The sequence below is a fragment of the Ammospiza nelsoni genome, chromosome 6 (genome assembly GCF_027579445.1).
Source record: "Ammospiza nelsoni isolate bAmmNel1 chromosome 6, bAmmNel1.pri, whole genome shotgun sequence".
Lineage (NCBI taxonomy): Eukaryota > Metazoa > Chordata > Aves > Passeriformes > Passerellidae > Ammospiza > Ammospiza nelsoni.
The window spans coordinates 30,621,073-30,643,111 of NC_080638.1; the positions used below are offsets into that span (position 1 = coordinate 30,621,073).

The 22,039-nt window shown below is 45.5% G+C and overlaps 1 protein-coding gene across 3 annotated transcripts in view; it reads left to right on the forward strand.

Annotated features, from left to right (window-relative positions):
• Nucleotides 1-3,959: 3,959 nt before the first annotated feature.
• Nucleotides 3,960-22,039, forward strand: part of SLC8A3 (solute carrier family 8 member A3) — a 93,066-nt gene continuing 74,986 nt past the window's right edge. For 2 of the 3 annotated variants that reach the window (XM_059475232.1, XM_059475233.1), the window contains exon 1: nt 3,976-5,749. In XM_059475232.1, coding sequence (XP_059331215.1) covers nt 3,984-5,749 — 1,766 coding nt within the window. In that variant the 5' untranslated portion in view covers nt 3,976-3,983. Of the gene's footprint in view, nt 5,750-22,039 lie in introns of all 3 variants that reach the window. The other variant, XM_059475234.1, reaches the window with a different exon arrangement.

The window sequence follows — 22,039 nt, forward strand, 5'->3', positions numbered from 1 at the left end:
TGCCATACAGGGGGCACTTTCTGGTCCCTTCACTGCCGGTGCCCTCATTTGCGTGTATTCAGTTTGGAAGCAGGAGCAGGGCGGAGACTTGTGGGAGAAAATTATGTCTGATAGCAAAGAGATGGTGGAAATTATGATCCTTGTGATCACCCAGTACCAACTAACTTTGTACTGTTGCTGCAGCCTCCTGCTGTTCGCATCTTGTAGGGCCAGGGCAGTGACAGTGCTGGAATGACACCTCTCTGTGCCAGACGTGGATGTGTTTTGTTGCACTGGTGTCAGAGGGGTGACACCATGTCGCCTCCTGAGTGCCTAGGAGTGTCTCAGGATTGTGCTGTAAGGCCACCTGGAGGCCTGGTGCTCAGAGCAAGTCTCATGCTAAAGGTTGGCTCCTGTCATAGTCAGCCCTGCTGAGATCAATGCCGCTGCTTAGAGGAGGAGTGGGGAGTGTCTGCTTCGCTCCAGGCAGGCCAGGAATTCCCTCCTCTGGTTTTTAGACTGAGTTTAGTAGCTATACATTAGGGAGAACTTGCACCTTGTGTAAGCAACCTTGTTGACCTGGAGCTAGAGAGTGAATTTTAACTCTTCTGTCCTCTGTCACCTGAATGTCAAAGCATTACCTCAATGTTTTCTTAAGACCAGTTTTAAAATTTAATGCTTTTATTCTGTTATAAAGAATTTTTGTAGCAGTTCTCAATAGGGGGATGACCATAAGAATGCTTCACTGTATTTTTCAGTTTGGTTAGGTTGCTGTTTTTCATGTTAATGAACATATATTAAGATCTTATTAGACAGCATGGCTGTAAGCAAAGTTCCTGTTGGTCCCACTGGGAAGTTTCATCTGTGGCAAAGAATTGCAGGATCAGGTCATTATCGTTTCATTTTAGAAAAATGATTGTGACCTCTACTCGATGTCAAAGCAAATGAAAATCAGTGAAGAAAAATGTTCCCAATTTCTGAGATTTTAGTCTGCAACACATAGCCTGAGTTTGGAGATCCTAACACATAAACAGAGGCTACCATGGCAGAGATTGTCTTTGAGATAACATACTATTAGTTTGATAAATAATAGTAAAATTAGGCTCTGCTTAAAATCAAATAAAAAATTTAAGTGGAACTGGCAAGGTCCTGGAGTGTGTCGTTGAGTGCCAAGCAATAGAAACCATCATGGTATTACAGAAGGTAGACAGTGTTAATTACAGAAGTTGTTTGTCCCACAGAGAAGGAGGTTGGTGGTAGCAGTGATTTATTTCAGAGGGCATTTAGTCATTGCACTATTCCTAGACGAGGCTCTGAATTTAAGTGATGCTTAGACTCCTAAATAATGTTTAAAACCAAATTTAGGTGGTTGAGTCATGTATATGTTTTTGAAAGTACTCCTGTCTTTCTGTCAGCCATTTCTACATGGCTGATCTTGGAAGACACAGCACCTACTGGATGTGGTACAGTTAAATAGGAGCTGGGAGCTGAAAGTCTCAAGAGGTTGGTGGATACCTGCCAGCAGCTGCAGTATGGAAAAGGATGATCTGATGTGCCTGGGGTGTTTCTGGAGCTGCTGTGCTCGTGCAGCTGGTCTCTGTGTGCACCTTGCGTCAGAGGCACCTGGAATGCGTCATCTTTGCTGTTGTGTGCACACATCTACCTGACAGCCCAGAGATCTTGGGCTTGCTCCCAGTCACTGGCCTGCACATGTTCACTGGCCCTTTCTCAGGAGTTTCCTAACACCCTGCACCCCGAAATCTAGGCAAATACTGTGCAGAGAGCGAAGGAGGAGAAAATGGAGCATCAAACTGAATCTGAGTTGTATTTGCTGGGCAGTTCAGTCCTCGCTGTGACCCTGAGATATGCAGGCAGTGGGGTGTTTTAGTGAGATTTCAAGGCTGTCTAGCAGTCCTCACTGGGACTGAGGTCCTTCGCATCCCTGGGAGCTCAATCAGGCACCAGGGCTGTGGGATACAGGGGGATAGGTAAGTAGGCATTGGAGTGGGAAGGTATGTAGGCGAACATGGGAGAATTTCACTCATTTGAATTAGTCGGCCCAGCATGAAGAACTGTATTGTTTTTTAATATCAAGGGTGTCAGATATGGATTTGTGATCCTAATACTGCATAATCAATTCTCTTCCCTCTGCTGTGCTTTGTCAGGAACAGTTTTGTTCATTTGCAGTCTGTGTTCACGCTTTCCCTCCTGCTTTGCTGTCTTTATAGATTTTTATCTGAAAGTCGAAAATGTTTTTTTGTTGATATTGGGAAGATTGCACCCGCTTTTGGAAATAGGCAAGCAACACAATATGATGATGAAATAGCCATTTGAGATGCATTTATTACTGCTGATAACACAATAATGTTGTCTGGAATATTCACAGTTCAGAGAGGAGGGTGGATCTCCTCAAGTGTTCAGGAGTTAGTTAATCTCTTTGAACTACTGTCATCTGAAGTTCAGGCATCTTGCTCTAAACTGCCTGACTGGGCACTCTCATGAGACAGCAGAGAAAGGTGTGAAGGGACATAATCCGTTCTGGAGATGTAGATCTTAAATACATCTTTTGTGTCAGCACGGGGTGGGACGGGAAGGATCGCTCCCTGGAAATGAGTCTCTCCTCTGACTACAAAGGGAGCCTGAGAGACTTGGTTTGACTTGCTGCCCAAGATTTGGTAGTTACAGTAGGGGAAATGAATCCCAGGCCTGCTCATTTGGCAGTACAAACCTCAATGAAAGTTAGTGGGAGTTAAGGCTTTTGAACTTTCCAAATGCTGTAGATAATGCCACTATTAAGGTTGATGTTTCCTGTGAGATACTTGCCTGTGTCTGGATTCACAAATGTGATTCGTCAGTTAAGCTTGAGATCAAATTCTTCCAGAGGCCCGTTATGAAGGAAGGAGAATAGTGTGATCCATGATAATGTGAAGGGTTCAGAATCCAATTTTAAATGGTGCAAGCCCTACAGCAATGTAGTCTGTAAGTAATAGAAGGTATTGTTGGGCAGTGATATGCCAAATCTGTGTGCTACATCGATCAGCTCCATTGTTTTTGTATGGTATTTTAGGTTAGAGATTACTTTCATTTTAGAAGATATTTGAAAATACATCAATTTCTTAGGGATGCAGAGGGAATGTTAGTGGGAATATGCATTTTGCTCTGTCTTCTGAGTTTTATGAGCACAACTTTGCCGAAATGTGGTATTTTTGTAGGCTTCTGTGACCATTTAAAAGCATGATTATTGATGTAAAATGTGACTGTCCAGATGGCAAAGGAGAGGCTAGTGATAAATGGCCTTTGGCACTTTGCCGAGCATGAGTCTTCTGCCCTGAGTTGATACCTTTACCTTCTAACATGGACCACCTGTGCATCAGAGCTTGGGGGAGCTGTAGGACTCTTCTGCAGACTGTTAGGAGGGGCTGTTTGTGGGGATGATTTGGTCACAAAGGTACTCCATGATTTATGACTGAATCACATCATACAAATGGACTTCATTTGAAGATTGGTCACTGGTCTTAAGTGGTACTTTTTGTGTTGCTAGAGACTGCTTGAATTGTTTTATTCTCTGCGTTTTGAGTCAGGGGGTCCTTAGGTTTGACAGCTTGTGCTGAGTTGAAGTGCTGTGCACTGAGGATCACCATGGCATCACTAGGTGAGTGGTAGCTGAGCGTTAGGTTCTGTTGCACATGATGTAGGTCAGGAATGAGCTTATATATATATATACACACACACATACTTTTCCTCTGAATTACTTTTCTAGCAGTTGATCTGCAGAGCATGTAAATGCTGCAGTTTGTTAGAGTCCCTGCTAAATACCTTCTTCAAAGTGGCAGAGAGACAGCCCATACATCTCTACCAGTACTCTTCAGTGGTGAGATACTGAAGTGCGTTTGGGTAAATGTTGCATCTTCCTTCTCTCTCATGCTTCCCTCCCCCCTCTCTGTTTTGTTTGTTTCAGGTTCTCGGCCTTTTTGGATCTACACAGTGGAAGTTGCATCTTGTGTATGGCGTGGTTAAGCTTGCAGCCTGTCACCTCGGCCTTCCTCCATTTTGGGCTGGTTACTTTTGTGCTGTTTTTGCATGGTTTGCAGGTGGATGCTGGCCTGACGGGAGACTCAACCAGTACAGTACAAAACAGCTCGTGTTCAGGATCTTTTGACTGCAAGGAGGGTGTTATCCTGCCAATATGGTACCCAGAAAACCCATCCCTTGGGGACAAAATTGCCCGTGTTATTGTATACTTTGTAGCGCTGATCTACATGTTCCTTGGAGTCTCCATCATTGCAGATCGTTTCATGGCATCTATAGAGGTCATTACATCACAGGAGAAAGAAATAACAATTAAGAAACCCAATGGAGAGACCACAACAACCACGATTCGGATTTGGAATGAAACTGTTTCGAACTTGACCCTCATGGCTCTGGGCTCCTCTGCTCCCGAGATCCTCTTGTCTCTGATAGAAGTGTGTGGGCATGGATTCATGGCTGGAGACCTGGGGCCATCTACAATTGTTGGCAGCGCTGCTTTCAATATGTTTATCATCATTGCCATCTGTGTCTATGTGATCCCTGATGGGGAAACCAGGAAGATAAAACACCTGAGGGTTTTCTTTGTCACAGCTGCATGGAGCATCTTTGCTTACATCTGGTTATACATGATCCTTGCTGTCTTCTCTCCAGGTGTGGTTCAGGTTTGGGAAGGCCTGCTCACGCTGTTTTTCTTTCCACTTTGTGTCGTTCTGGCTTGGATAGCAGATAGACGTCTGCTTTTCTACAAGTATATGCACAAAAAGTACCGTACTGATAAGCACAGGGGCATTATCATAGAATCAGAAGGTGATCACCCTAAGGGAATTGAGATGGATGGCAAGATGATGAACTCTCACTTTCTAGATGGGAACTTAGTGACTGTGGAGGGGAAGGAGGTGGATGAATCTCGCAAAGAGATGATCCGGATCCTAAAGGACCTGAAGCAAAAGCACCCAGAAAAGGACTTGGACCAGCTGGTGGAGATGGCCAACTACTATGCCTTGTCTCATCAGCAGAAGAGCAGAGCCTTTTATCGCATTCAAGCAACCAGGATGATGACAGGAGCTGGCAATATTCTGAAAAAGCATGCAGCTGAGCAAGCCAAGAGAACCACTAGCTTGCATGAGGTACGGCCAGAAGAACCCGAGGAATTCATCTCCAAAATTTATTTTGACCCATGCTCCTACCAGTGTCTTGAGAACTGTGGTGCTGTTCTCCTGACAGTGGTGCGGAAAGGAGGGGACATGTCCAAGACCATCTATGTGGACTATAAAACAGAGGATGGCTCTGCCAATGCTGGTGCTGACTATGAGTTCACAGAGGGAACTGTTGTCTTGAAATCCGGGGAGACCCAGAAGGAGTTCTCTGTGGGAATTATTGATGATGACATCTTTGAGGAAGATGAGCATTTCTTTGTGCGGCTCAGTAATCTCCGTGTGGTGGAGAGTGAGGAGCCTCCAGAGCTCAGTAACTCCCCATACCCAAAGGCCATGTTGGCTTCTCCTTGTGTGGCCACAGTGACTATCCTGGATGATGACCACGCTGGCATCTTCACATTTGAGTGTGACATTATACACGTCAGTGAGAGCATTGGTGTGATGGAAGTCAAAGTCCTAAGGACATCAGGTGCGCGGGGTACAGTCATAGTGCCATTTAGGACAGTAGAAGGGACAGCAAAAGGAGGTGGCGAAGACTTTGAAGACACTTATGGGGAGTTGGAGTTCAAGAATGATGAAACTGTGTAAGTACCCCATTCATTTCTGTTCTCGGGTCTAGTTATGGTATTTAACCCCACATTTTGAGTCCATTACAGGTGAATGCTGACAAGGGACAGGCTCCTTTTCTTCAGCTTTCTATCAGTTTCCCTACTTACCTCTATCAGGCAAGAGCCGACAGCAGGATTTAAGAGCTCAAAGCTCTTGTCCCTTCCCTCTTGGGAATGACAAACTGAGGCTTAGAAATACTGGGGATCAGGGATAGGAAGGAAATATATAATTCTCTGAGGTCCTGTAATAAAGCTAAGGGTTAATGGAGAGTTAAGGTAGAGAGAGAAGGAAAAAGATGAGGTTTTACTTGGCTGGGCAAATACGGGAAAGCCTCTTTTTGAGCACCAAACATAGGGAACACAGAACTTTGTTGCAATCCCTAGATTAAAGGTTCATAACAATTATTCCCAGGCATGCAAGAGCTGCTCAGTAGTCCTTGGATTTTATTTTCACATGAGCGATACTTCATACCTGTGTCCCTAGGCTTGCCTGTGCAACTGGCAGGTCTTTGTGGCAGCTAATTCCCAGCACAGGCACAGCTGCAAAGCTATTCTGCTGAACCTGAAATCCCTGCAGCTTTTATGACTCTATAGTCTACCTATATTTCCTACATCACCTTCTCTATGATCGCTGTATGTCTGTTCATTTGCTACCTGTGGTTTTTTCCCCCTTATAAAATACTGTGGCAAATGGCAAGTATGGTCTAAAGCATTACAGATCACAGCCTGCCCATGTGGCTCCATGACCCAGTGTTTTCATACAGAATAAAGAAGGGAAGCAGCACCCATCCTATTAATTCAGCTTTTTTTATTGCATACTAAGTAGCTGATGCTAAGCTAGGAAGTAATAAAGATCAGAGAGGCGATAATGTCTAATTGCTCTAAGTACCTGTTGTTAACAAAAGTGAGGAATGAGAAAAGTCCCTTAGTTGAGCAGGGAGAAGGACAAAGGTGTGAGCCTGATGCTAAAAGTCCTAAGTGCCTAGTTCCTTTTGTTAAAATCTAATCACTTGATCTATCACAGGAAGAATTGTGTGGCTTGCATCTGACATCAGAGAAAGGAAATATTTGTACCAAACCTCCCAAGGATGTGCCCAGAAGGATGTTAATATATTAAATTCTGCAAAGTAGGTATGTCCTAATTTGATAGGCCCTTCTGTTTTAGCCCACTAAACCGTTTAATCCAGCTAATATCCACAGTCTTGATGCTTGATTATAAGTATATGTTCTTCCTGTTAGAGGAAGAGAAGCTCCTGTTGGCTGGATTCAGCCAGTGTCAGAGCTGGAAGGGGGTCAGCTGTCCTAATCTGGCCTTTTTGAGAAGATGGACCATGCAGGTCAGTCTGCTTAGCTGAACCACAAGCTAATTTCTGTGGAGAAAGCAAAGAAGAATGTTAGGTTTGTGGTTACAGTCTCTTGTGAGCAGGCTACCTAAAATATGATGGGTACTACTTTGCTTTAGCCAGGTCTTGAAGCAGAGACTTTCCTTGCTTGAAGAAGACCATCACTGAAAGGCCAGCAGATCTGGGGTAACAGAGAGTACTCAGAGCTGTACTCCCTTTCTCTCATGCGCTGGCTAATGGAAGACTTCTTTTTGTCTTTGAAAAGTGTGACAGAAGGTCAGAGCATACCTACAGAGTTGCTTCACTTGGGTTAAAACAAATTGTTTTCAGCAGAACCTTGTGGCACAGACTCCAATAAAAAAAAGGCAGTCCAGAAAACAAGTATGTGTAAGTTGCTTAACACTGTAGTTTTTGACCCAGCAGTGGCGTAGAGCATAGACAGGACATTTGTAGTGTATTTAAAATGGTGGCCACACCTGATGCATTAATGAGACTTTCACTTCTGCATCAGAAGCCTACTGAGAACAAAGCCCACTAGCCTCAGTGGCCGTGAAGATCATGTGGCTAGCAGATTTTAATTTATTTTGAAGCTGGAATTAGTGTAGTGGCTCAACATTGCATTTAATCAAGCTAATATGCCTAACAGGGAGGGAGATGATATCAGCCAGCACATATCTTTATTCACTCCCTATTTACTCCTTTATTCATACCTCCAGGAATTATAGGAATGGAATTTTAGTCTGGAAGCATGGAGGTAATTTTCAGTAATCAGTCTTTGGCCTTTAAATTCAGCGAACACAGGTCAGTTGCTGCATTTTGCCAGCTCCTCTTTGAAGTCCAGGTTGTAGCAGCTGTGGAAACCTGGAAGCAGTAGTAGGTGGGTTTAATATTTTCTTCCTTCTCTGCTTTCTAAATCTGAATGCAGAAAAATAATTTTGATATTATACCTATTATTTAGGCTACAAATAAATTTGAAGTGATTTAAATCTGAATTTTGGACTTCAGACCCATAATGCTGCTATTCCAACAAACAGTTTGCTTAGCCCAGTTTGGGAAGATGGGTGGATAGGGTGTTTGGTACAGTTTCACTGACCCAGAGGGCAGTGCATGAGTCACAGAATTGCTTGGTACAAGGCTGTCTGAAGACACTGGGTCACCAAATAGCCAGAGCTATGCCTGGCTAAATATTTGAGTCTGCCTCTTAGATGCCTTGCCACTGAGGGGATTCACCACGAGGTATTGACATCCCCTGCACACTGAAGGGGGAACCAGGAGTCCACCAAGCTCAGTACAGAACAGAGAGGACAGCAGGGAGACTAAGACAGTCAGCAGGCAATACAGTGGGAGGCAGAAAGCAGCGAGAAGTTAACGTGCTCCCCACTTCAGCCTACTGTTTAGATCCTTGCCTAAGAAAAATGGAATTTGGGCTCTAGTTTCCATGCTGGTGTAAAACTCCTACACCAGCATGTCCACCTCACTGCCTTAACCTTCACAGTCTTCTCATGGAGTCACTTTGATAAGATTTTTTGACTTGTGGAGGAGACAAATTATTTAACAGCATCTTGCAAACACGTAAGACAGTGCTGAGCTTTGCCATGGCTATGCACATATGCTAAGGATCTGCAGAACTGCAGGCACAGAGAAGCACTGATCTGTGTAAACTAAAGGAGAGCAAAGCTTCAGTTCATGCTCTCAGCTTGTTCTCTATCACATGAACTTAAAAACTCACATTGTGCAGCAGCAGGCAATCTGTAAGCAGTTTGTAGGTCGGCCTCCTGAAGTGTAGCAATGGCTAAATTAATTTGGGGGGGGGGATTGGATTACACAGCACCCCTGATATCAAACTGTAGGAGAAGTGCTGCCACCTACCAGATCCCGAGGGCCAAGGATAAGGACTTTCCCTGGAAACTAAACTAAAGGGGGAACAGGCCTTCACTTAGATATAACAGGACAAAACAAACAGTCTCGCGAGTGGTTTTGAGAGGCTTTCCCTAAAATATATGGGACCAAAAAAAAGCTGAGTTGATTTGAGCTTTACAGAACAAGAGGGAAATGGGTCCTGCCAGCGGGTCTTGCTTATTGCCTCTGTGATTCTTTCTAGACTAACGCAGTCAAAGTTTCCTTACTCACTTTTGGGTGGGAGCACAAGAGAAGATGCTGAGAATGCAGGCTGAGACGAGGGGTATTGAAACAATGCCACTATTACTGAAATATGGTTCTATGCAGAGTGTGTGTGTTTGTATGTATGCATGGGTGTGTTTGAGTGTTGGATAGCTGTGAATCAAGCCATATAATCTTGAATGCTGTTGTCTGTTGAGAAGGGAGTTGTTCAAATCTCAAATATTTGATTATGCTGCCTCCTTTTCAATACATTTTTTATTTCTGAATTCCTGTTCCAATGAGGGCCAGATATAAACTAAGCAGCTAAAGTGGAATCCTAGCTCTCTTGTTGACCAAAAGGATCAATCAACCCAAAAGCTTCTTTTTTTTTTTTTGGCAAAATTACTGAATAGTTTTATTTTAAATTATTTTGTATGGAAATAAATGTTAGGTTCTTGAAGGTATGAAAATGTAGAAGAATGATTGACCCTGCTGCTTTATCATGTCTCAGCAATAAAGAAATCATTAAGAGCCAGAAGCAAAAAAATGCATTGAGTTTTAAAGGATGTTTTTTTTTTAACATTAGAAAGAGAGCTCCTATCAAGTCATTAAATTTAATTTAAATTTTCTCTGTTTAAATTGTTTCGTCTGTTTAAAACTGTTGAAATTCATATGGAAATTTGTCTGTGTCTTGTTTTAGAATGTTTGGAAAGATACACAAGTTACCAATGGCTAGCTGATATGTTAGACAATAATGAGGATCTGCTGTGGCCCTGTCACTTGCAGCAGCTGTACTGACTTAAGGCTTACTAGATGCCTTTGTTGCTTGCTAAGTTGCTTGCAGGACTTGCAGGCTACTAGAATTACAGCTATTTGCCTGTAGCCTTTGCAGAGTGTTGCCTGTGGCTCAGGAAGGCTATTGAGAGATGCTGTGGTGTTGAACTGGTATTCAGTGGGCTGCACAGCCTCTTTCCAAGTCAGCTTGGCTAAACTTTGGTAGCATATGGGAACCTAGAGTCCCTTATCTATGTGTGTGTTAGGCAGAGTGCTTGGTATCAGAAGGGCTGTCTACTCCTTTTATACAGAGACTGCTGGAGACAAACATATGGGGACACTGCCTTGATAGGCAGTGAGATACTGTTCCTTCCCTTCAGGATTTGGGTAGGATGTCGTGCAAGTTGCATGTTGCCTCTCCTTGTCTGCTTCTCCCCAGAGAATCCCACAGGCTGCTGTGTGCATGGCTGTGTCTGCACCATGAATCACTGTGAGCCTTGGGCTGTCTCCCAGGATGTGCTTAGTTTGGTAATGCTGGTCTTCCAAAGGGCTGCCATGGCACTGTGCAGTGAAAAATCATCCTCATGTTGGGGGCTTCAGGCACTTTCTGGCAGGGGGCTCATGAAATGCATGTCTTTGTGTGCATGTGGTGGCTGGAGGTGGTCCTGTCTGCATCAAGGTCACCTTGGTGCTGTGCCCCAAGGCTGTTGGTTAACAGTTGCCCCAGGGCAGACAGCACATGCTGGTGCTGCTGCCCTCTCTCCTGTGTGTTGTGCCACCCTTGTTTGGTAGGAAGGTCAGTATCCCTTTCCCCTCCTTTCCCCCTCCTGTCTAACGGGGGTTGGACACAGAGACCCTGGGCCTTAACCCCTTGCTCTCTTGCCTGCCATGATGGCTCTTGGCTTCTTCCAGCAGATCTGGTCATGGTGATGGGGGAGAAAAGGGAGCGTTGGTTTTCTGCTTGAAGGATGTCACGCTGAGGTTTAGCACCCTTAGTTGGCCTTCCTTTTTGCCATGCAGCACTTGAGGAAACCGTCAACCTAATTTTTTAATTTGATCACCTACACAGTTATGGTTGTGTCATTTTGAGGGGAATGCTATTATTGATACTTAGCTCTTTTGTTCGGTATTTCTTCAGTAGATCTCCTAGCACTTTACAAAGGAGATTGAGAGACAGTATTCCCATTTTGCAGATGTGGAAAAAATACAGAGAAAGTGACTTGTCTTCCTTCTGGATTACCGACCAGATGAAAAGCAAAGACACGAATAAAAACTGATCTCCCTGAACTGCTGACCTGTGCTCTATCCAGAGAAGGTCTGTGTGCATCAAGCTTATAGTTTTGCATTACTCAGGACCACATTGAATTTTTGCAGATTCACTGACCTCTCTTCAGCTGTTGAGAGTCAGGATGGTACAGGTGTAGGCAGTAACTGGAATATCTCACTATTCCCCCAAGCTGACAACAGGAGCTGCAGTTTTGGATGTTCATTTTCCTAAATTAAATTTTGGCTACATGACATGGAGGTCTGCTGCATCAGCAGACTTTGCTTTATTTATATCAGCTGTGATTACGCCAATTAATGACCAAGGTAATAACAAAATTATTTTGGTACTTGAATCTGAAATCTTATTCAATAGCTGTCATACACCATACATTGACCCTAAGGCTCTGGTTCTGAGAAGACAGCCTTCAAAAAAATAAGACTTATTAGTGGGACTCCAGGCAATGAGAATTTGTTGTGTGAGGCTGATGGTTTCCTTCTCTCAGGAGGGAATGCTTCCTTCCCATTACAGCCTACTGAGATTGAATCCTCTAAACTTTTCTCTAGTTTGTCTCTATTAGTAGGTAGGCACCCTCTGGCTTTCTTTTCCTGCTTCTACAGTTAAATTAGAAGTTCTTGATCTCTATTTTAATTCACATTAAAGCAAAACAGTAGCAGACGCCCTCAAGTTAAGCAAACTTGCGCCCCACTATTTTGCCATTGATAAAGGCTGTTGTATTTGCTTTTTGCTGTGAAATTCTCCTGTCAGTTTTCTTAGCAGTATCTCAGCAGTATTTAATTTAACTGAATTCCTTTACATACATGCACAGATGCTTTAATTTCTGCTACAATCTGTCCCACTGTGAAGTCTAGGTGATGTGACCTGCAGGGGATTAGTGTAAGGTGTCAGGGGACTGTTTCTGGAATGTCTGTAAAACCAGCCTGCAGAAATGTGAGACCTTGACACCGCACTGGGAAGAGAAGCCCTGAGCTGACCTTTACCTTCCCAGATAGTCCTGTTGGCAGGTGTCAGGGGATATACTTGCCCTCTGTCCATGAAGGACAAGCAACATCCTGTCTCAGGGACTGTGACTTCTTGCCCAGAGGCATTATGTGACAGTGTTAAATGGGGGAGGCCTGGGACTCCAGCTCAAAACTGAGGCACGTGGCAGAGATCAGCTCTTCAGCAGCTCCTGGGAAGCTTATGGATTCTTCAAGAAGGCCCTTCAAATGGACATTCTGCAATGTATAGGAGAGGGCAGTGAAATTCCTAGTTTAGGGCAAACACAGGGAAATTCACCTTGACAAATGACACAACCAAGTTTTGGATTTAAAAACAAACAAAGGACCAAGATAAAACAAGTTTACTGTGGTTTTGCCTGCTTAACTCACACTGACTCATGCCTTACTGAGTGGAGCACCTTTGCAAAACGAGTAACTTAGAGGTCATGCTGTCTACACAGAGGGTTAGAGGCACAGGCAGTATTTGTTTCCCACATGTAAAGAAGAAGGAGAAAGCACAGTTTGAATGATGAAGCTTCAGGGGATTAAGAAGAGATGCTGGTGGCAAGCTTGATGGACATCCCATCATATGTGCTGGGAGTTTTTTGGAAAGCCAACAGTGGGAATGCTATTTATGGCATCATTATAAAGTGTCTGTGACTCTGACTTCTAACAAATCAGAGTGTCAGTAGAATTTGTGTTAAGTATGGGCTTATCCTTCTGTAAATGAGATGAAGAGAACAACAGTGTCTAAAGTATCCCCACCCAGAGGTCCTTCAGCATGTTTTTGATGTGATTAAAGAGGAGCTGCTCGTGGTGCAAGATGGCAGTGGTTTCAAATAAGAGCTGATTTACCTGTTGCTAGCAGTGTGATTTGGTTTTTATTTACTTCATGTCAGGAAAAAAGGTGATAAAAGAATTTGCTATGCTGGCTGATTGAAGCACCAGGGACCAAGTTCATCTTCCATTTAGCTTCAGTGAAAACAGGAGATTAAAGCTGGGAGGAATGTGGACTCATACATATTTACAGCTGTCTTAGCAGATGGGCTGTTGACAGATGAGGCCCCTCAAGTCTCTGCCTGGGTGCTGGGTGCCAGCATGTATTGCTGAGAGCATTGTAGCTGAAGTCAGTCCTGGTGTTGAGCAGGCACTGGCTGCTTCCTGGATCGGACCCTTTAGGTGAATTGTGCTGGAAGGGCAGTGAGATAGAAGTCTGAATGTCAGATAGCACCAGTTCTTCCTGCCAGGCTTTACAGGAACTGTCCTTAGGAGGCCGGTGGAGACATCTGCTGAGGTGCCGCAAAGCCTGAGCAGCTTCATGTGGAGCATGGTGCAGCCCCAGATGTGGACTGCAGTAACTGGAAACATTCCTCTGAACAGCACATTCCTAACAGCTCCTGCTTATCCTGCCTCTCTCCTTCCACATCCTCATGTGGAGACCTTCTGGGTGTTAAAAGCAGACCAGGACTTGATGCTCTACTCCATGTGAGCAAAAGCCATGGCTCTGTTCTCCTGCTCCTTTTGTTAGATGGTGGAAAATCTCCTTTGGTGTTTCCTGTGCTGGGCAAGAAAGAGACTTCTTCTTTCTTCCCTGTTCACCTCTCTAAAGAGATTCCAGGAGTGGTTGCTCCTGCCTGTGCTGTGGCTGTTTGGCTGAGTGTGTCGTTGATGTTTTATCTCCTGCTGCACCTCTTTAGTGATATATGTAAAAGTATGTTGTTAAAGTGAAATGGGGTAGGAATTACCTTTTGTGCATCTATTTTTCTTTCCATGAGATCAGCAAGCCAAATGTGTCCTGCTCTCAGAAAATTACCTACCTGAGCACTGTGCTGCTTGATTTTTATCATTTAAAGAGAAAAGGGTGATAAAATGATCAATGTTTAACATAGAAATTTTGCTCCACTTACCTGTGCTTTATCTGTTTTCCCTCCTGGGTTGGTCTCTCCTTTGCGTCATCTGCTTGAGAGTTTTGGTTTAATACTGCTATTCCCGTTTCCCTCAGTAAAGACAACTAGATCACAATGCTGTTTAGAAAGGATGTGCTGGGACCAGTGCATTGGCTTTGCAAGATATCAAATGCTCTGTTTTCTAAGACATCAGAAATGGTTACTTTTGGGGTGTGTTGTGGCAGGCTTTGGTAGCTCACAGTAGTTTTCTCATTCTGTGTTGTAACTGGGAAGAGGGAACATGTGAATTGGCAGTTTTTCCCAGATGTGTCCTGTTAGCTAACACCACCAGAGGTGGGCAGAACTCTGAATAATGCAGGAGCACGGTAAGCTGACCATGTATGAGCAATAACTGCTTGCCTAGTAGCTGGGCTCCCAGGGTTTCATCAGCTGGATCCTGCAGACCCGTACCTGAAAGCTGTGACAGGGTCCTGAAAGCCAGGGAGGAGCCTGGCTACTGCTGGTGTGAGAGGCTGTAGCACTGGGAAAGCATGAGGAGTTGAGCACACTGTCTCAGTGGCATGGTGCCTGTCCTATTGCAAAGTCCTAATTTTCTGTGATTAGCAAATTCTTGACATAATTGTCTTTCTTGCTCTTTTTGTGGCCTGAGAAGTGGAGCAGTGCTAGACATGGTCTGTGGGAGTCAGGGCTGATGGCAGCTTCAGTAGGTCATTAGACTTTGTGGTGGGCAGCTGGTGCTGGCTTTCCCTTGAGGTACTGACAAAAAAAAAAAGTCAGAGGCCTCATTAACCCATCCTTTATATGGTATGGGGCAGCAAAAACCAGCATAACAGTGTGACATCCCCCCTGGCTTGACAGTAAGCTGTAGACAGCAGAGGCCGAGCAGGAGAGAAGTGCAGAGTGGTTTTCTTGGAGCACAGTGCCCAGGAGAGAGGGTAAAGAGCAAAGGATCTGCTGCTTGAAGTGCTGGGAGAACATCAGTAAGTGACAGGTGGGTTTTTTCTTCTCTAAGCTCTGTGTGGAGTAGTAGAACCCCTCTGTGTTCCTGTGCAGTGCTTTTGGCCATCCAGAAGGCCAAAAGCATCACCTGGAGGAGGTGAGGTGCCATGGTGCAGAGGCAGCAGGGCAGCTGTCTTTGCTAGCCTGGTGCTGCAGCTCTCCTGGGAAGATCTGGTTGATGACAGAAAAACTCAGTGAGTCCAGACTAAAATGAAGAGCAAAGTCCAAGGATGAAATAGGCCACTGGCTTTGGGTGCCCAGGCAATGGAAGCATGGCCAGCCTCAGGGGAAGAAGCTGCTTTGTGCTGGGGTCACTCTGTCTGGCTCTGAGGGGCCAGGGTGGTCTTTCACAGCTCTGGGGCATTTGAAGGCAGGACAAATGGAGGAGCAGGCTGAGGGAAGACCTTTCCCAGCATATGCTGTATTGACTGGAGTCCATGAATGCCCTAGCCTGAGACAAGGGCATTCAATGCCCTCCAAATGCCTTTGGAGACAGCTTCTTGGAGTCTTTCTAAAGAAGACTGAGATTCCCTCGTGCACGTAGCCTGACGTGTCATACCTCATGTGGCGCCGTGTTTCCTGTCCCCACTCTGAGAATGGAGCCCGGCAGTTGCCTGGGCAGGGAATGGTGACTGCTGTTGGCAAGGGATTTCTCCCTTGTGGTGTAGGGCTGTCCTGGTGGCAAGCAAAGGAGTTTCTCAGGGCTGTGAGGTTGTGGAGGAGAGGAACAAGTATGCAGCATCAACAAACTTCTGCTAAGGGTACCTTTCTTTCAATTTGATGGGGGGAGATGATTTTTTAAAATGAATTGCTGTATAAGGTAATGGCCTGCTCCCTGGAGAGAACATCTAATGGAATGAAAGGGTATCTCTGTCTTGTTTTGGGCGGTGAGAGCTTCCTCGAACTGCTGCCCAGAATACTTGTGAGACACCCTATAATTCAATTAGAAGTACCCTCCAGGGAGCATATAATTATATCATATCTATGAAACATAATGACAGCCCCCTCATATCACATGGTGAGCAACTGTCTGCTGCTGCCCAGAACCTTTCACCGGTAAGGAACTAATCTGCTTAGCACAGATTGAACTCGGTGGTGTACAGTGCTTACCCAAATGCTTCTGAAGGGAATCCCTGCCAGCAGAATAAACCTGTTAGCAGCATGTGAGCATCACTGCACCCGCATTTCTCTCCCCAGCCTTCAGGCCATTCCAACCAGGGCAGTTCACCTGCACCTTTGTCATCTTCTCTAAAGCTGCTTGGGAATTTTAAAGACTGGGAGGTTTTCTTTATGCCTTTAAACTTGTCTTTTTGCCCCTTATTGTGTAGTTATAGCCAGTGATACAGTGTGCGCTGCAGGGATTGAGGTCCATAATAGGCAATGTGCTACCATTCTGCTGGTAGTTTGTAAGATTTCAGTACAAGTTAGGATGTTGTGGGAGGAAGAGCAATTGTACCACCAGTTGAAATGAGTTTCCCTGGTGTGAACCACAGCATTGCAGCATCTCAAAAGGTTTTAGACTAGAAGTGAGGAACACTGACCACCACGTAGAGGACTTCTGTGGGATACTGTATTTCCAATTAATTCTCACAAGAGGCATCAGTTTCAGTCAATCTGCAGAAGACTGTAGAGGGAGAACAGGGTGGGGTGTTGGTGTGACTTTCAAGTACCCAAGGAAATCCTGTGGGGGAATTTCCTGACCCACAGTAGAAGTCAGCTGGGAAACAGCATTGTCTGCCTTGTGATTGAAGAGTAGCCCTAGTCCAGAGAGGACTGACGATGCTCTGCCAAGATTGGGCTGCCCCAATCCTGCTGTAGTAAGTTCAGCAGCCTCAGATGGCTCTCACAGAAAGCTCATCCACCCGCATGAGTGAACTCATCTACCTGTCACAGGATTGTAGTTGCTGTAGGTACTGTTGAGTTGCTGTCTGTCAGCCTCCAAGTGTCTTTTTGCCCTCAGATCCCAGAGCTCTAAGGGAGTTGGACACCTCTGGAATATGAGACAAGGACCTTTGAGAGATGATAGAGACAGTGGATGAGCGAGGTTTCCTCGCATTAGGAAGAAGAACATCATGCTGAACTTGAAGACAATGGATCTGAGTCCCAACGTGTGTCCTTGACTGCCATTTTGGGGGTGAATCTCCACAGGGGGAGCTGAGTTTTTTTAGATGGCACTAGGGTGCAACATCTTTTTTAGGAAGGAATTCTTCACAGAAATGGTGATTGGATAGTGGAAAGGGCAGGGAGGTGTTGGTGTAGTCACCATCCCTGGAGGTGTTTAAGGAAAGGCCAGTGGAGCTTAGTGTCTGGTCTGGGTGACAAGGCGATGTTTGGTCATAGGATTAACTCAGTGCATCACAGAGATCTCTTCCAACCTAACTGATTCTGTGATCTCTGTGATTCTCTCCTTGGGGACAGTTCCATGAGGAATCACTGGCCATCAGGGCCCTGGTGGGGGTGTGTCCAGGGCTCAGCTGAGTTCTGCTGAGAATTGCTGAGTAATCTGGTAAAAGGCAGATAGAGAGCATCATGGTTGGAATGCGAAATGGATGAGAGTTCCTTGCTAAGAACCATGGGGCCTTGGTCTTCTCCTCTAGTGTGGGGCTGGGTTTCCTTCTGCAAGGGCTCCTCGGTCAGTGGGAATGGCTTGGAGAGGAATTCATCTCCTATTTTCTTCTCCACTAACTGGTAGGAAAGGAAATTTCAGTCTTGCTGAGGCAAGAGAAGGGAAGGAGGAACTGATCTCTGCTCTTTCTGCTGTCTCTATTCCCCCACCCCAGAAAAAAATCTAGCACTGTGGAGCCTACCTACTTCCACTACCTACTGCCAGTGAATGCTTCAGCAAACTGGGAGGGCGTCTGTTCTTCAGGCAGCACTGGTCTTGAGCATGGCTTGAAGTGAAGGGAAAACCAAGATTCTTCCCCATATTTACCTTCTTCTTGGCATCTAGGTATCTGTAATGATGATCCCCAACTCCAAGCAGTGCAGCAAAGCAAGAGTTTTGGTATGAAAGAAAATGCTGAATCATTGTGTAAATCCTGGTGGCTCTTGAGCACCATATCCTTATCCAGAACAGGAGACTTAGACAAACACTTGAGACAGGCTCCCACTGGCTGCATTTGACTTGTGTTTTCACCACAGCTCTGGAGTAATGCTCACTGCTCATGTGCATTTGTTGGCTTTCTGTTCCTGGGGAAGCTCCTTTTACCAGCTGGCTCATGCTTCACTTGGCCCTAGGAGCAGTTGCGTGCTTTTTCTGTAACAAGGAGGTGGGACAGTAGCACAGTCAAGGTTATCTGACCTCCTGTAGGCAGAGTACTGAAAGACCCTGAGGAATATTGAGGAAACATTATTTGGTTACCCTGGGCAGTTTCTCATAACAATTAAAGCTATTTTGTGGTTTTATTTCTCTTTTTGTATGGAGGGAATCCAAAATTACTCAACAAATTGAGCAGCAGAATCATTTTATGTACTGAGAAAAAGTGAGTGCCCATAGGCATGCTGTGTTTGGTGGCCAGTGGTCCTGTGAGGTAGCATAGGGCAAAGGGTTGTCATGACCAGGAGGGGCCTATGCTGGACAGGTTTGGGGGCTGGCACAGTCAGCAGTAGGGTGTCTGTTCCACGAGGAGGGGTGTGCTGCTCTTGGGGAGCATGCAGTGAGCCAGGAGTGAGTGCCTGGGTCCCGAGCACCCTTCAGTGCTGGATGGGTGACTGGAGTGTTTGTGTGGTGCTCACTTGAAAACACAGGCTCTGGAGAGCAGAGTGGTTGACACAGCTGGGATGCAGGGACTAGAAACCAGACAGTTTCTTCATAAGGAATACAGATCTGCAACAAAAATCACAGGCTTCATTTCTACATGGGCACCAGGTGCTGGGGCAAAGGCCTCCCTGGAGAAGCCTGCCTAGGGTCGCCCCTGAGATGCTTCTGTTGCCATGCCCAGATGGGGCACATTGATCCTCTTTGGGAACAGTGATGGGTTGGTGGGCTTTGTGGCATGCTGTGGTATTGCTGACCTTGGCTCCCACAGCCCTCTCCAAGCAGCCCGCATAGGTCTGAATGTCAGCTATTGCTGCAAGGCTCCTGCAGGGATGTAGTGTCTCACCAGAGCCCTGCCATTTAAAGCATCAACCTCTTGCTAACCCCTTAGCAGCTGTGGAACTGTTGATCTGTTTCTGCCTTTTTGCAGCATCTGGGTACACCGTTCCCTCCTCTCACATGCACGTCACGGTTTTTGTGCACAGAACGTGATGCCACTGTTTCCTCTGCTCATGCTGCCTGTACTGACCCAATAGGAACCTGTTGCCAGACTCTGGTGAGCACCTCTGAGAAGTGTGAAGACTGAAGTCCCATCCATAAAGGTGGCAGGGTCTGCCAGCCTATTTGTTAGCTGATGTCAGGGTGTGTGATGTGGGTACGTGCCCATCTCAGCTTGTGCTATAAGCCCTTATTCACTCAGTCCTTTCACCAGAGACTGCTTGGGTGCTTTGGCAACTTTAAATTGTCTTTAGCCTTGACTAAACTGAGAACCTACAAGGAAAAGCTTTTTTTACAGTGAAAACCAGCTGGGAGTGGATATATGCTAGATTGGGCTCTTTCTAGCTGCAGAAGGTGACTGGGAACGGTCAGCATGAGTTTACTATAGCAGATCATGCCTGACTAACCTGATGACTTTCTGTGGTGATATGCCAGAGATGGTGGTTATGGAGGGAGCAGTGGGTGACATTTATCTTGGCTTCTGGTTTTTGATGTGTTCTACAGCATCGTTTAGCCAGACTGGGAAGATACAGCCTTGATAGGTGATACAAGATGAATTTACAAGCTGTCTGGTCTATCAGACTGAAAAGGTAGTGGTCAGTGCTCTGAGGCTGAATGGGTAGCCAGTTCCTAATCACAGCCTTAAGAAGCCAATGTAAGAACTGGACAGTTCAGCATCGTAATCCGTGCCAGGGATGATAGGGTAACATGCAGCCCTGTCCTGGTGTGCCCATATGCACTGTGGTCCAGGGGGAAGGTTGGTATGCTGGAGTGTGGGTTGCTGGCCAAAGGGACCTTGGTGTGCAGCAGAAAGGGACCAATGGGCCTTGGGAAGTCAGGAGAGAGAAATGCAGATCTTGTACCTGGGATGGGGTCAGCCATTGCCCTGGTGCAGGCTGTGGGCTGGCTGGCTGGGAATGGCTCTGCAGGGAAGGAGCTGTGCTGCAGGGAGAAACTGCTTGGTTCATGCAGTTTAAAACAAATCAAGATTGAAGCAGCACATTGATTTATCAGCAACATATAATTAACCAGCAATCAGTGAACTATATAAGGATCAATACCAGCAACTCAGGGAAGAAACCACAGTGCCAGTCACCTATGCTGTGCTGATGTTCAGCTACAAATTTCCAAGAGTCCTTCTGTAACTGACTTCCAGAAGTTGGGCTCACACACAGTTATGTGCCTCCGTGGCTTTCCTGTCTCAATGGCAGTTGGTGCCTGGGGTGAGCTCTGTGAGACGCTGGTGGTCCCTGTGGACATCAGTCAGCACCACAGTATGTCTTAAATATTAGCCAGAGTTGTCACTGCTACTGACTTGGGATTTTGCAGGCAGTGGCAGAGGTTTATTCCCTGTAAAAGATGGAAGCAGCTCTGGCCCTCATTGGGATGTCAAGGGAAGGTCTCCCTGGGCTGCCCACCTTCTCCCCTTGTCTAGGGAATGTTCAGGCAAAGCTGGTGAACTTGAATTTCCCACCCAATGCCTATTCTGTGATTTTTCTCCCATCTGAAGTAGGTGAGTGCTCTTCAATGTTGACCAGCTGAAGTGCTGCTTACTAGACATGTAGCAGAGCTGGGGAGAGCACACCTCTGCAGTAGAGCTACTATCCCAGTCCGGCAAGTGTGCTTCTTGCTGAACCTCTGGGAAGTGTTGGATAATGTCCTTTTGCATGATATACATGTATTATGTACTCATCATGCGGTATTCACTTTCCATCTGCCCAGCTGTACACAGCCATTGTTGGCTGCTGGAACTAGCTGAGGACATGCAGCAACATCCTCTCCAGGTCATCTGTTGCTTTGACCTCCAGGTCTAAATTTCGAGTGTCTATCACACATTGAAATTGTGGGGCAGAAATTAGTTCCCCTGGTCCATGTCCTGTGTGATACTGGGTGGAGACCAGTAGCAGCAACCCCAGAGCGAGTTTCTCTTCCTGACACTGGTGGAGTAGCAGATTTGGCAGAAAGGGATAAAAAGCAGGAGAAGCTTTCCAGAAATAATAGACAAAAAAAGGGCTAAAGACAAGGAGGTAAGAAGCACATCTTCTTGGTATCTCAGATAATATGTATTTCATGTGAAGTACACAACAGCCAGCCTGGCTGTCTTTGAACCCTGATGTCTGGTAGATTTTTTTTTTCCTGTTAACATTCAATTTTAAATAGAGTAGTCCTCTGAGGGCCCAAGCTCAAGCATCTCAAATGTAGCAGAAAGACTCCCACAGTTAGAGCAGGTGGAAGGAGTTGCATTAACCATCTCTTTGCTGGTATTTGCTGTTTTGTTGGCAAGTTACTTCCATGTCATTTGGACTTGATCGGTTGGAAGAGCACAAACCATGCAGTCATGACAGCTTATTTAAAGCTTCCTTTCTCAGGCAGTCCAGGTGTCTCTGGATGGCTGTGTGCCATGAGGACATGTCAGTAAATAGCCATGAAATTGGACTATTTACATGAGATTTTAACCAAGGTCTGCCAGGACTGGAGTGCAAGTAGGAACTGAAATATTTAAGTCCCCTATGGAGTGGAAGGACTTTATTTTCCTAGCTGAAAGGGTATGGAAATTTCACAGGCCTAGAAGACCAGTCTGTGAAATATTCTTTGAGAACCTCAGTTTTTAGAAGTGTTTCTT